The sequence below is a fragment of the Mytilus trossulus genome, chromosome 11 (assembly GCF_036588685.1).
Source record: "Mytilus trossulus isolate FHL-02 chromosome 11, PNRI_Mtr1.1.1.hap1, whole genome shotgun sequence".
Lineage (NCBI taxonomy): Eukaryota > Metazoa > Mollusca > Bivalvia > Mytilida > Mytilidae > Mytilus > Mytilus trossulus.
Genome location: NC_086383.1, coordinates 57,039,998 through 57,055,661, shown reverse-complemented (window position 1 = coordinate 57,055,661; position 15,664 = coordinate 57,039,998). Strand labels below are relative to the sequence as shown.

Genomic DNA, 15,664 nt, shown 5'->3' with positions numbered 1-15,664 from the left:
CACTATAGGATAAACAAAACAAAACAATGTTGCCATGCTGAAAACTAAATGGACCGTACACGAACTGACTATAAAACTAATATACTACGTCCCAGGCTGACTTGAGATTTTGTTCTGGAAAAAAGAGATTTGAATTGTTGCTTTTATTAGTACTTTTATGTCTGTGATTTGTAATTTTTATTATTTTTATGATATGCAATCATACTCGATTTCTTTAGCTGATCTCTGCTCTTTAGTTGATTTTTCATAAATTTAATTCATCTTGTACCCCCTCTCTTATTGAGGGGAAAGGGGGTCTGAGTAGTCCAATTGTACTGCTGTCCAATGCACCACAGTTGAAGCCTTCAGAGAACAGATTCCTACATCTGTTCTCAACCAATACTACACCATGTAATTTTAACATCTTGTAAATAGTTTTATCTTATATGTACGGGGCGCCGAATGGGACTCTTGTGTTTTTGTACTCAAAATTCAATTTTGTACGGACAAAAGTGACTTTTGTTCAACAAAAATGAGTTCAGTTTAACAAAATTTGTATCATACTACAAATTTAAAATTTTGTCATACAAAATTATCTATCAGCGGACAAAAGTCACTTTTGTCATGACAAAATTCAATTTTGTTACACAGACTTGACTTTTGTTGTACTAATTTGAAAATTGAGCGACAAAAGTCAATTTTGTTTTCAAATTAGTTTAGTTTGGTTTCTGTGAACTAATTTGCATACAAAATCGACTTTTGTTACACAAAATCGACTTTTGTTACACAAAATCGACTTTTGTTACACAAAATCGACTTTTGTTACACAAAATCGACTTTTGTTACACAAAATTGACTTTTGTGAGACAAAATTGACTTTTGTGAGACAAAATTGACTTTTGTGAGACAAAATTGACTTTTGTGAGACAAAATTGACTTTTGTGAGACAAAATTGACTTTTGTGAGACAAAATTGACTTTTGTGAGACAAAATTGACCAATGTGAGACAAAATTGACTTTTGTCTCAACAAAATTGACAAAATTGAATTTTGTCTCAACAAAATTGACAAAATTGAATTTTGTCTGAACAAAATTGATTTTTGTCTCACGAAAGTCAATTTTGTCACACGAAAGTCAATTTTGTCTCACGAAAGTCAATTTTGTCTCATAAAAGTCAATTTTGTTGTTACAAAACTGAATTTTGTCGTCACAAAAATGAATTTTGTCGTCACAAAAATGAATTTTGTCGTCACAAAATTGACTTTTGTCTCAACAAAATTGACAAAATTGAATTTTGTCTCAACAAAATTGACAAAATTGACTTTTGTCTCAACAAAATCAACAAAATTGACTTTTGTCTCAACAAAATTGACAAAATTGACCTTTGTCTCAACAAAAATGACAAAATTGACTTTTGTCTCAACAAAAATGACAAAATTGAATTTTGTCTCAACAAAAATGACAAAATTGGATTTTGTCTCAACAAAAATGACAAAATTGAATTTTGTCTCACAAAAGTCAATTTTGTCTCACAAAAGTCAATTTTGTCTCACAAAAGTTAATTTTGTTTCACAAAGGTCAATTTTGTCTCACAAAATTGAATCTTATCTCACACAATTGACTTTTGTGATTTAATTTCCATATCAGGTAACAAAAGTCAATTGTGTATGCAAATATGTTTATATTTGCATACCTTTTAGACAAAATTGACTTTTGTCATGACAAGTATGAATTTTGTCATGACAAATATGAATTTTGTCTACAAAAATGAATTTTGTCTACACAAATGAATTTTGTCATCACAAAATTGAAGTTCTCACAAAGCAAGTATGTAGCACATAGTTTTGTAAGACAAAAATGATTTTGTTATGACAGAATGGAATTTTGTACAAAACCACAAGATACCCATTCGGCGCCCCGTAATATGGACAGTGAAAATCAAAAATAAGTTATTATTTCTTTATTTAGTTTTTGATGTAAATATATATATTAATACTTGTAAATTTTACCCACGCATGCACGGCACATATAGTCATCAATATTATGTAGTCCTATAACATATAACCTCGGGGGCATTATTTACTTTTTCTATTTACTGTTCTGATAATTATTTTTTTACTATCAGTGTGCCACCTGCATTAAAAAAAAAAAAAAAATGAAAATATCAGTATAAAAACGTTAACAATTGAATAAGAATGCGAAGTCATATGTTATAGGACTACAATATAATGATGGAATGCGAAAACTGAAAGAAGAAGAAGAGTATCACTGGCCTATCAACACAGAGGTTGAGTTCGAGCCCCGCACGGGCAGGTGCGCTCGACTACAAACTTAATTGACACTCCTACTACTGTAACTACTCAGGCCCACTCAGCTACTCCCACCAATAAAAATGGTCGCCAGGACTTGAAATAGTCAACCGAATGATGATAGTGGCACAAAATATCATTATATCAATAAGTTAATCTCACGTTTTAGTATTCTTTTATTTTTATCATGCTTTGCAGTTTAATGTCATTCCCTCCCACCCAATATCTTTTGCAACAATTAAGAAAGAAAATAGAATATATTTTTAAACTTTAAAAAATCTTTACCTTAAAGCTAAGTAACATAAATTCAGTCTTGCAAACGATTCTATATCTTTATTAGAAACGATGAAAACGTCGACGTCCCAATGACACCCAATGAATAAAAGTTTCTTGTTAAAAATGCGCTCCATAGTTGTTATCTCCCTTGGTTCTATTTCCGTAACTTTGCAGACGTAAAATAACGATGGCATTGCAAGCAGCTAAAAGATTAACCTCCCTGCGGTTTATTGGGTATAGCAACATAATATAATGTTTCTACTGCATTACAAAACTACCAAATTATTCATAACAGAGATTAAATTGCGTTAACAACACATAAGAACTTAGTAATTTGCCCTTTACTCTGTTCAAATAGTTGAAGGTCGCATGGTCAAAACACATGTGTATTACGTTTTATACAGTAATGTATTTTTGAATACGGAAAACCACATAAGACATTTGCTGTAAAAGTGTTAATGAGTTACATAAGTTAAGGATAACAGGTTTAAAAGATTACAGTCTATAGTAACCCCTCTTTTTAAGATTTTGTTTACCTTAAATTTTTATCTCTAATTACTAAATTTGATACATCATCGACTTCTTTGGATCATTACTAGGTTTTGCACTTCTATGCATGTATGACTGAATTGGAAACTTTATTTGCCAGGCCTGTGTTGTCACACATTTCTTTTCAAATGGCAATATATATATATACAGCACAATGGTGGTTCAATACACCTTTTTCACTATTTGTCTGCATTTCAGGGATATCTCAAAGGTTCTCTTAAAATTTTGACCTTATTTTAGAAAATATTTGACCCACAATACACCTTATTGTTATTTCATTTGGAAATCTGTTCCGCTTGACTTGAGAATCTGCCCCTGCTAAATCACAGACGTCATACAACAATAGCTTTTGCATTGTGGCGTCATATATTTTGGATTATGACATCAAAATTTTAGAGGAACCTTTGTGATGTCCAGTGATGACAAACAAATAGCAAGGTTTCGAACCCCCCTCATTTGGGGGGACGATCAATGTATTTGAATGCTTATGTATAATCATGATAATCATGATAATCAAAAATTTGGTATAGGAATATTTCAATAATTAGTTTGAGCTCAACTCTGATAAGAAAGATGCTTAGACATATTAAAAGTACAAATAGGTTTAAACAAGAGTGACCCCTCTTTCATGAGACTAAATTTGAATGAAAAGGTCGATAGCAGTAAAACCTCAGTTGTAGATGTGGAAAAAGTTTTACTACAAATATATATATTTGTATATTGTTTACAAATTAAACCCCTACCTCTTCAAATAAAGTGAATATCTGTTCAAGCTGTTTTCATGGTCTTACTATTTTCAGCTGTGTGTTGAAGTGAAGTATAAAGTCTCTCGTGTAATAAAATGGTTATGGAATGTTTAATTGCAAGTGCCAAAAAAAAATCACAATAGGCTTACAATTACTGCTTATTGTTGCACTTTTTATATATGCTAGCCAAAGCATAAACATGTATACCATGTATGATTTTGAAAGTTATTAACTTGTTAACTGCAAGGACTGGATAAAAATATTGTCTTTAAGCATGGCATATCATGTACATGTACACAATTATATATGAATAGCAGTGTGCAAATCTTATTACAAACTATACTACCCCTATAACATTAAAACCTCTGAGCATGGCACATGGGATCAGGGCACTGGAGTTTTCACACTAAAACACACACACACAAAATACTTTAAATAGCATAATCAAAATGGTCCATAATATCTTAAAGGTTAACAGAGAACACCCGCCCCCCTTTTCACCCCAAATTTTTATTTATAAAAAATTGACCCAGAACCAAATACAATCTACAAAACATACAGACTAATACAGACTAAAAATGGGGGGTCTTTATACCTCTGTATTTTTTTTGCCCATTTTCCTTATTATTCTCTATCGTACTCTGTAAATATCATCTAGACCCTCTTAGATGAAAAGTTAACCACATATGTATTACACAGTGCTGATTACCATTAATTTGTAAAATAGATACAAGGAGATCCTTTTGTTATCTGCTATGGCCATGCATTCCAATCATCCTTCATGTACCACAGATACAATGTAGCATGAATCTCTGCAATTTTTCATGAGTTCAGCTGTTATGTTTGAATGGTAATGCACAATACTGTAATTAGAAAAATGCTCTTGTAATTTGAACAATATGTAAAAATATTTAAATAAAGTGTGATATGATTGCCAATATATAAAAAAAAAACAATTTATAAAAAACAAATATGGAAGACATGTTACGTACTAACGACAACCACTTGGCACTGAACTGAACTAAAGGAACCTGACTTGGGACAGGCACATAACCAATGTGGCAGGGTAAAACATATTTGTGAAGGCTGAACCCACTCCTTAATCTGGATTTTTTTACTTTTAGTAAATTTGAACTACAAAATTAGTTGTTCAAGAACATAAATGTACAAAATTCAAACAGGATTGATAGTTAACTTTGACAAATCTACAAAATCTCGCAAACACAATGCTTCCTAAATCTGAAACAGTAAATTAATGGATCCACCTCTCCATTTATTCATGTTTTGTAATATTTTGTGAATTTTTTTATTTCAGAATCAGGGCCATGAGTGATGAATGGGGAAGTGGTGCAGGAAAGGTAAAAATATATCTACTTTAATTCACCCAACTTTTAAAAACAGCAGGGCTTCCAAGTCAACTCGCGCATGTTCGTGCTTTTTTGTCAGCATTTTCCTTTGATCTATTGTTTTTTCTCTTTGATCTTTTCAATTTTGGACAAACCTCGTGTATTTGCTTCATGAAAAGTTGGCAGAACTGAAACAGTCTTCTACAATGTATCTCAACCACAGTTCAAACAATCCAGGCTTGTAAAATGCTTTAGGGCCTGTAAAAATCACCCATACATGAGTCATGCCAATAAAACCTGATTAAAGTTTCGTAAAATTCAGCTTCAGGTCTTGCAATTCGAAGGTTATCAAAAAGACTATACACATGTATATAAATAAAATGAAAAGGAAAATTGTAAAAATAATCAGTGGTCAGAAATATGTTGTCCATTACAAACATGGGAAAATATAGAATATATGCATTTTTGAATTAGAAAAGGGAGATAAAAAAGATAATAGAGATCACTTTGACATTATGTTAAAAAGATTTACCCTCTGATCCTTGTACCTTAATTTCAAGCAGACTTATCAAAAGACATTTTTACTTAATAACAACAACAACAACAATACTTTATTTTATATACAGTTAGCTATATAACTTATCATATACCATCATGAAAATCAGACAAATGCAAACATATACATTGCATACATTAGAATAAAAAGTCAAGTATGATAGTAACGTTCAATACAACTTGATAACATATTATGAAAAATTCAAATGGTGACATATTTTTACAGCTAATAGATATAGGAAGATGTGGTGTGAGTGCCAATGAGACAACTCTCCATCCAAATAAAAATTTAAAAAGTAAACCATTCTAGGTTAAAGTACGGCCTTCAACACGGAGCCTTGGCTCACACCGAACAACAAGCTATAAAGGGCCCCAAAATTACTAGTGTAAAACCATTCAAACGGGAAAACCAACGGTCTAATCTATATAAACAAAATGAGAAACGAGAAACATGTATATATTACATAAACAAACGACATCTACTGTACATCAGATTCCTGACTTAGGACAGGTGCAAACATGTGCAGCAGGATTAAACGTTTTAATGGATCCAAACCTTCTCCCTTTTTCTGAAAGAATAGCATAACATCACAACATAAAAAAACATACAATAAAATATCAATTGGCAGACTTAATCAATCAAAAAACGTATGATTACACAATGAACGAATAAATTTGATCTGCGATAATACATGTTAATACATTGATAATGTGACTTTTATGCAGTGGTTCAAATTCAATTCATTGGGATAAAGGTTTGTTCTGTAACCAAGAAATGATAATGTACACTACATGTTTATCAAATATTTGTCATAATTTTATTTTTGTAGGGTGGTGGTGCTGGTGGCAGTGTAAGGTAAGATAACAAAACAAAATATTATTCAACTGTAAGAAATATTATTGGAAGTTCTCTAACTGATTATTGATCAGCTTTATAGTTGTGACTTAGGAAATGATTGGAAGAGAGGCAAATATGCCAAAGGAATCAATCTTTCAAAGTAAAAAACAAATAGACAATGCCATGGCAAAAAACGAACACAAGACACATTATAGAAAACTAAAGATTGAAGAACATGAACCACACCTTAAAACCAGGGTATTATCTCAGGTGATACAAAAGAGTAATCAGATCCGTCTTCACATGTGGCACCCATTGCAAAAAACTTTTATTCAATGTTTTGATTGAATAACAATCATAAGCTTGAGTATATTTTGAATTTACATTGTTTTTCATGTTTTGATATGATCCTGCTTGTATTCTCCGAATAGGGAAATCTATAAATGCAGTTCGTCATTCATATAAATGATCATCATTCCAGTCCTGTTTTATGTACTGTAAATTCAGAAATTCCTGCAAAGTTTATATACGACCGCAAATTTTGAAAAAAATTTCGTCGTATATTGCTATCACGTTGGCGTCGTGGTCAGCGTCGGCGTCCGAATACTTTTAGTTTTCGCACTCTAACTTTAGTAAAAGTGAATAGAAATCTATGAAATTTTAACATAAGGTATATGACCATAAAAGGAAGGTTGGTATTGATTTTGGGAGTTTTTGTTCCAACATTTTAGGAATTAGGGGCCAAAAAGGGCCCAAATAAGCATTTTCTTGGTTTTCGCACTATAACTTTAGTTTAAGTTAATAGAAATCTATGAAATTTTGACACAAGGTTTATGACCACAAAAGAAAGGTTGGGATTGATTTTGGGAGTTTTGGTTTCAACAGTTTAGGAATTAGGGGCCAAAAAAGGGCCCAAATAAGCATTATTCTTGGTTTTCGCACAATAACTTTGGTTTAAGTAAATAGAAATCAATGAAATTTAAACACAATGTTTACGACCACAAAAGGAAGGTTGGTATTGATTTTGGGAGTTAAGGTCCCAACAGTTTAGGAATTAGGGGCCAAAAAGGGACCCAAATAAGCATTTTTCTTGGTTTTCGCACCATAACGTTAGTATAAGTAAATAGAAATCTATGAAATTTAAACACAAGGTTTATGACCATTAAAGGAAGGTTGGTATTGATTTTGGGAGTTTTGGTCCCAACAGTTTAGGAAAAAGGGGCCCAAAGGGTCCAAAATTAAACTTTGTTTGATTTCATCAAAATTGAATAATTGGGGTTCTTTGATATGCCGAATCTAACTGTGTATGTAGATTCTTAACTTTTAGTCATGTTTTCAAATTGGTCTACATTAAGGTCCAAAGGGTCCAAAATTAAACTTAGTTTGATTTTGACAAAAAAATGAATCGGTTGGGTTCTTTGATATGTTGAATCTAAAAATGAACTTAGATTCTTGATTATTGGCCCAGTTTTCAAGTTGGTCCAAATCTGGGTCCAAAATTATTAAAACTTTATTTGATTTCATCAAAAATTGAATAAATGGGGTTCGTTGATATGCCAAATCTAACTGTGTATGTAGATTCTTCATTTTTGGTCCCGTTTTCAAATTGGCCTACATTAAGGTCCAAAGGGTCCATAATTAAACTAAGTTTGATTTTAACAAAAATTAAATTCTTGGGCCTCTTTGATATGCTGAATCTAAACATGTACTTAGATTTTTGACTATGGGCCCAGTTTTCAAGTTGGTCCAAATCAGGATCTAAAATTATTATATTAAGTATTGTGCAATAGCAAGCTTCAATTGCACAGTATTGTGCAATGGCAAGAAATATCTAATTTCACAATATTGTGAAATAGCAATTTTTTTTTTAAATTAGAGTTATCTTTCTTTGTCTAGAATAGTAAGCAAGAAATATCTTATTGCACGAAATTTTTTTAATTGGAGTTATCTTTCTTTGTCCAGAATCAACTTAAATCTTTGTTATATACAATATACAATGTATATTCACTTTTTACTACCAACTGATAAATTTAAATGATCTTTACCATTCAGTGATAACAAGCAGTTTTTTTACATCTTAATATTTTATGATGTATTTAAATGAGTAGTTATTGTTGCAAACTCCATTAGAATATTTTAATTGAGATTAGTTTTGGAATAAGGGAAAGGGGGATGTGATTAAAAAATTGGGTTCAATTTTTCTCATTTGAAATTTCATAAATAAAAAGAAAATTTCTTCAAACATTTTTTTGAGAGGATTAATATTCAACAGCATAGTGAATTGCTCTAAGAGAAAACAAAAATTTTAAGTTCATTAGAACACATTCATTCTGTGTCAGAAACCTATGCTGTGTCAACTATTTAATCACAATCCAAATTTAGAGGTGAATCCAGCTTGAATGTTGTGTCCATACTTGCCCCAACCGTTCAGGGTTCAACCTCTGCTGTCGTATAAAGCTACGCCCTGCGGAGCATCTGGTTACTATTGTGAAACATGCCACAGAATAAACGCAATAATTTAAACTCACATTTTGAAATATTTTGTAAGACTTGCCCAGGATTTTTTCTCAAAATAGTAAACATTAAAATCGCATTTAAGTCTAAATAGATAAAATCGCAATAATAGATGCATGCAATAATTTCTGAATTTTCAGTATGCGATCATCAAGACAGTTCTGTTTTATATACTATGAAACATTCATGGTTTAAAATATGCATGATTTTGGTATGTAAAAATCAATCCTTGTTTTTCTATCCTTTATTGATTTTTTGATGTCATCCCTACTAATCATGATAATACATTTTAATATGAATATTCAGAATGTATTATTGATTCTATTCTATTATGATAGAGAGGCTGGTGGAGCATTTGGTAAGATGGAGGCTGCCAGGGAAGAGCAATACTTCAGAAAATTGGTAAGAATAATAATTATTATAATATTCAAAGAAGATTTTTATCTGTGTGTCCTGTAAATTTTGATCCGTATTTAAACTATCGTTTTATATAAATTGTAGATTCTATGTTTCTGAGATATGGGATTTTATAAAAATTTAAAGGGGTTATTTTCAAGTTTTCAGACAATATCCTTAAAGTGCTTTAAGCAGTTTTCATTAAAATTTGGTGATTGATTTATATGTACGTGTTTATTATTAAGATGACCTCCCTTTAGTTATTTTTTTTTTATAATTATCTGATATGCCATTGAAAAGTTAAGGAACTTTATTCTTTGAAAGAGTGATTGGCATATCATGCTCTCAAGGCTCAGGTGTTTATTATGATTTTTGTCGAGCCTTCGACTTTAGTCGAAAAAGCGAGACTAAGCGATCCTTCATTCTGTCGGCGGCGTCGTCGGCGGCGTCAACAAATATTCACTCTGTGGTTAAAGTTTTAAAAATTTTAATAACTTTCTTAAACTATACTGGATTTCTACCAAACTTTGACAGAAGCTTGTTTATGATCATAAGATAATATCCAGAAGTAAATTTTGTAAAAATAAAATTTCATTTTTTCCGAATTTTACTTATAAATGCCAGGACTTAGATTTTTCTGCAGGGAAACATAACATTCACTCTGTGGTTAAAGTTTTTAGAATTTAAATAACTTTCTTAAACTATCCTGGGTTTGTACCAAACTTGGACAGAAGCTTGTTTATGATCATAAGATAGTATCCAGAAGTAAATTTTGTAAATAAATAAATCCATTTTTTCCATATTTTACTTTTAAATGGACTTAGTTTTTCTGCAGGAACCATTACATTCACTCTGTGGTTAAAGTTTTTAAAATTTTAATAACTTTCTTAAACTATCCTGGGTTTGTACCAAACTTGGACAGAAGCTTATGTATGATCATAAGATTGTATCCAGAAGTAAAGTTTGTAAAAAGATTACTCTGTTTTTATGTAATTTACTTTTAAATGGACTTAGTTTTTCTGCGGGGAACCATTACATTCACTCTGTGGTTAAAGTTTTTAAATTTTAATATCTTTCTTAAACTATCCTGGGTTTGTACCAAACTTGGACAGAAGCTTATGTATGATCATAAGATTGTATCCAGAAGTAAAGTTTGGATAAAGATTACTCTGTTTTTTATGTAATTTACTTTTAAATGGACTTAGATTTTCTTACAATCATAAAATAGTAACAAGAGGAATATTTTTATTGATTTTTTTCCTCGTTGTTGTTTAGCCTGCGATTTACAGCAAAAATAGGCGAGACACTGGGTTCCGCGGAACCCTTACAAATTTTTCCTAAGAAGAGATCAATATTCTGCTGTCAATTTTCTGAGAAATGATTGACCACTTTTGAGTTCATCAGTCACTGGAAAAAACTCGTCAATTGTGCAAGCCTTTATGACGTCATTTAGCAGATAGAGGGGATGGCCTGTATCCCTGCACTATTAACGTTCATTAATCATCTTTGTGATCGTCATTGTGCAAGATAAACTAGCAAATATGTTTATTCTGTAGGTACTTAATCACAATTCCCTTATGATACAAGTGCTGATTGTCAATTATTAGAATTCAATTTGCCGAAAATTTGTGCAATATAGCAACATATTTTTCCAACCACTCACTCAACCTGGGAACGGTAGAGACAAGGCCCCTGAACCCACAAGTGATGTTCACTAAAACCAAATTTTTGACGGAAATACATCAAAATGAAAGTTGTCTTTTTCTGCAGTAGTTGAACAAAAATGACGAATATTAATTTCTCAGCATTGCATTGTATGAGTGATAGTTTTTTGGGCCATTTGATTCAACACAATTTCCCTCTTTGTGATAATCTTTAAAAAAAAACCTTTAGCCTGGCTTAAAGTGTTATGAAAATCTAGGAATATATTTATTATGGATTTAAATGAAAGATTACTTTTTAGAGAAACCAACAGATAAAAGATCGCCACAAAAAATAAAAATATATTTAATATGGATTTAACTGAAAGATTACATTTTAGAGAGACCAACAAATAAAGGATCTCCGCAAACACATGGAAGAAGAAGTCCATTACCATGAGAAGGAAATTATGAAAAATCAGGTCAAATTTATTAGTGATCTTGGCAATGAGACAGCCTTGCTTGTACCATAATGTAGTAGTCACACGCTATTATTCTCGTAATTATTTTATGATGCATATTGATATGTACAGAACTATAAAAACTCTCCTGTATTTTTCACATACAACATGGAAAGGTTAACTAAATTGTTTTATATCAGATATATTCTTTTGATAAATGACCGCATGATCTTTTGACATATTTTTCGTTTGATGAAAGACCATGTGATATTTTCTCCTTAAATGATACCAGTCATCCTTTTATAAATTATAATCTGATACTGTGGATTCATTTTTTTTCATGGGTACCAATTTTTGTGGTTTGAGGAAAATTTGCATATTCATGGATATTTAAAATTCCTGGTTTTGGCAAATTCTGCTTACATTCCTGTAGAAATTTTGTAATTAGTTGAACATTTAAATTCGTGGTTCTCCTGAAATCTCACAATCCAAGAAAAATTAGTAATCAAGGATTATTAATGAATTCACAGTATGCTGAATCTCTTCTAAGTCTAAAGTTTGGGAATTCGCTTTTACTGCTTCAACATGTTTCTGCTTATTCTAATAATAATTAATTGAGGCTCAAAACTTCAAACTAACTTCTAAGGTTTTTGAAATGACTATAGTAAATAGTAATAGAAACAACTTATACTTTTTAAGACTAGAAGTTGATAGAAAGTACTATTTTTTTTAACTTGCTTTTTAATATATATATAATGTAAGATTAATATAATTACTATAAAAGAGTTTGATTTTTATATTCGTTGCTACTATTTACTATTCTTCATGAACTTAAGTGGTTAGTAATCACTGGGGCATTGAAAATCTTCTGCTTCCAACTAAGTTTTCATAAATTATGATTTTAGCTCCAAAATTGATGTCTCTGGTCAAGTTGAAATAAGATGTTGGATCAACATTTTAAATAGCCTACTTCTAGACGTTGTATTTGGAATTATACAGGAGAGTTTTCTGCATGGTTGCATGGCGCTTTATACAAATCTGAGAAAGGCAAAATAATTGAAATGTTTTTGCATTAAGAACTCTTATCATCCATTTAAAATTCTAAAGGGAATCTTATATTAATTAATGAAAAGTCTCTCAATATACTGAAAATGAGCTTCCACCAGAGGCTTAGCAATTTTTATTTTGTAAGGGGACAATTTTAGCATGTACATAACTGTACAGGAAAATTGCATTTATTGATGGACTTAATTTTTGTTTTGTTTTATTCATGACAATTTCTACTAATTTGGATTACACGAAAAATATGAAATTTTTTGGAGTAAGTTACACTAAAAAATTTTTTGTCCTTATAAGCTTCTGCTCAAATTATCGGTTATATATTGGTATTTTTAAGACACTTGATCAGAAGTGAGTAAACTTTTGAGGGTTACCATGAAACTTATTGATGGTCATCCCCCAGCCTCTTCTTAATCAAATTTATAAAAAGTATCTTAAACATGAATGTTAATTTGCCTTTCTCAGAATTTATCCATTGTAACTCATTATGTACTGGCACTAAATGTTTTTCTTAGTTTTTGTCCTTTCTCTTTATTGTGTAAAACTATAGCAAGCTCAACAGTTAAAAGAAATGAAAGATCACTTAGATGAGGAAGTCAATCATCACGAAGTACAAATTAAACAGCACCAGGTATGGTTTTGTGTCTTAGCACTTTTTTGTATGACAGAAAAGTCATGTGATTCATACCATGTGATTGTCATGTGATAGGTAGCATAGGTATGTTATTGTGTCTGACAATTATTTGTGATATTGTCATGTGATTTATACCATATGATTGTCATGTGATAGGTAGCATAGGCATAGTATTTTGTCTAACATTTGTTTGTGTTATTGTCATGTGATTCATACCATGTGATTGTCATGTGATACGAGTCAAACAAGGTATTATTTCATGATGTTTTATGTTGTGATTGTTGTATGAATTTATAGTTTTCAAAAGCATTTTCTGTCATCGTGTATGGCCATTTTGTTTTATCATCAAAATAGAGTGCACACGTTTTTTCGTTCTACCGTTCTTTCAAGATTGTGTAAAAGTATGTGTAAACAGTGTTTGCTTGACTTTTGTATTGAAAAGGAAGCTAATTTGATTTTAAACATTCCTCAAATGCAATATTTAACTGAAAGTTTAATTGTTGAATCCTTTTGCACAGACATTTTGATAATATACACCACCAATAAGGCCTTCAACAATAAGCAAAACTATAAACTATAAAAGGCCCTGTTTTTTTCATTACATACCTTCAATTAGACTGTGAAACAATACCAGGTGATCTTGACAGAAAACCAATTAAATATTAGAGGATGAAGGTACAAAATGATGCCCCAAGCAAACTATGACAGCTTTATTAAAACTAACAACTTATAGCCTAAACTATACTCATAATTAACATCAATCCTTTAAGACTTCATATCTTGTTAAATTTAACCTAGTATTCAATTCTTACAAAAAACTCTTTCATGTATTTAAATGTAAAACTAAATGTACATGTAAACATCATTCTACTATACTGAGAGAAAAGAATACAAGAAAACAATTCATATCGAGTATGTAATAGTATGTATGACAAATGGACAGGAAACAACATATTTAACAGAAAGAGAAGTAAAATATTTAAAGTCTGAACTGTTATGGCATACACCTGATTACCTCAATATCCATGCTACTTTGTTGATTGTTTACAAAGGTGGTAATCAGTTTAATTTGGTGTCAAAACATGACAATTAATTAGCTGCCATATTTTCACATCAACACTGACCAAGTGAAATATTTATTTGACATCTATACGAATATATATATATTTGAATGCTTAAAATATGAGAAAAACCATGCACAGTAGACTAAGTTTATGACATATATGCATGCATTGGTTCAAGAATTGGATCAACATTATTTTTCACCAGTCACTCATTCCATATGACTTGAAATTATCCACAGATACATAGACATAACATGTCATTTCCTAATTTTAATTCATCTGTCCCTAAGGGCAGTTATAATTTTGATAAGATGCAACAAACAGCTCATTGAAAATATTTCATTTTTCAAACATCTCACTGGCAATATCTCATTTTATAAATTCGTGAATTTTTGCATGGATTTGTTACTGCTTTTGATGAACAACTGACAGGAATATGAAATAAAATATTTCCATTTTAGGAAATGCTTCATACAAAAATGCTATCAAATTTTGAAAAGACTAAAAAACATGCAAAAATTTCAGAATTTACAGAACATAAGAATGGGTCAGTTGTGAGCAGATTTTCTCTTTGTAAAATGTAACTTAGAATATAGAATAATAAATATGTTTCAATTTTATTTTATTTGTTTATTTTTTTTTTATACAGGAAGCAATTGACAGACACAAGAAGAGAATAACTGACCTAGCTAAGGCAGAAAAGAAAACAGACGGGTCCAGTAGTAGTGATTAAAATATCCCTGAGAAAAACATAGTTAAATCAAGAGTTTCTTCTTACGTACGACTGCATATGTGTTTCTTTGTCAATGTGATTTTTTAAAATTTAGAAACTGAGAAGATGAATAACAATTCTTTTATGTATGTCAGGGAATATTATGAAATGTCATTGTAGACATTTAAATGTGTGACTTGTTATAGAATAAATTAATGAACAACATGGAGACTTCATTGTTTTAAAAATATCAAATGGTTTCTATTTTAAGCATATGGTCGGAACAAATATAATTTTTCTCATTTAGCCCCATAAGCTTTTTGAACTATTGTCACCACATGGCTTCTATTATCATAAAAGAAACACATTTGTGTCCCAAAAGACACAAGGGACATAAAAAATATGGATGTCCTTTCTTGAGGCAGTCTGTACTGTCTTGAAAGGGAGCTCACTTGTACAATCTTGCCAGATTTTTATGCAACCTCTTTCTCCAGTTTATATCAACAATCTCTGATAACTTTTCAAATCAGTACTGATCAACTATTTTTGTCTCCTGTGTTGTCCATGCATGGATATAACAGGTGTC

The 15,664-nt window shown here is 30.9% G+C and overlaps 1 protein-coding gene across 2 annotated transcripts; it reads left to right on the top strand.

Annotated features, from left to right (window-relative positions):
* Positions 1-2,699: 2,699 nt before the first annotated feature.
* LOC134691338 (ATPase inhibitor mai-2, mitochondrial-like) lies at positions 2,700-15,303 on the top strand. Of its 2 annotated transcripts, none has more exons than XM_063551802.1 (6): positions 2,700-2,798; positions 5,175-5,217; positions 6,591-6,616; positions 9,451-9,514; positions 13,219-13,299; positions 15,016-15,303. In XM_063551802.1, exons 1-6 carry the CDS (start codon positions 2,752-2,754, stop codon positions 15,097-15,099), a joined length of 345 nt encoding a protein of 114 aa, XP_063407872.1. In that variant the 5' UTR covers positions 2,700-2,751; the 3' UTR covers positions 15,100-15,303. The 2 variants fall into 2 exon arrangements, with proteins under 2 accessions (XP_063407872.1, XP_063407873.1); XM_063551803.1 differs by lacking the exon at positions 13,219-13,299 and adding an exon at positions 11,550-11,630.
* The last annotated feature ends 361 nt before the right edge of the window (positions 15,304-15,664 follow it).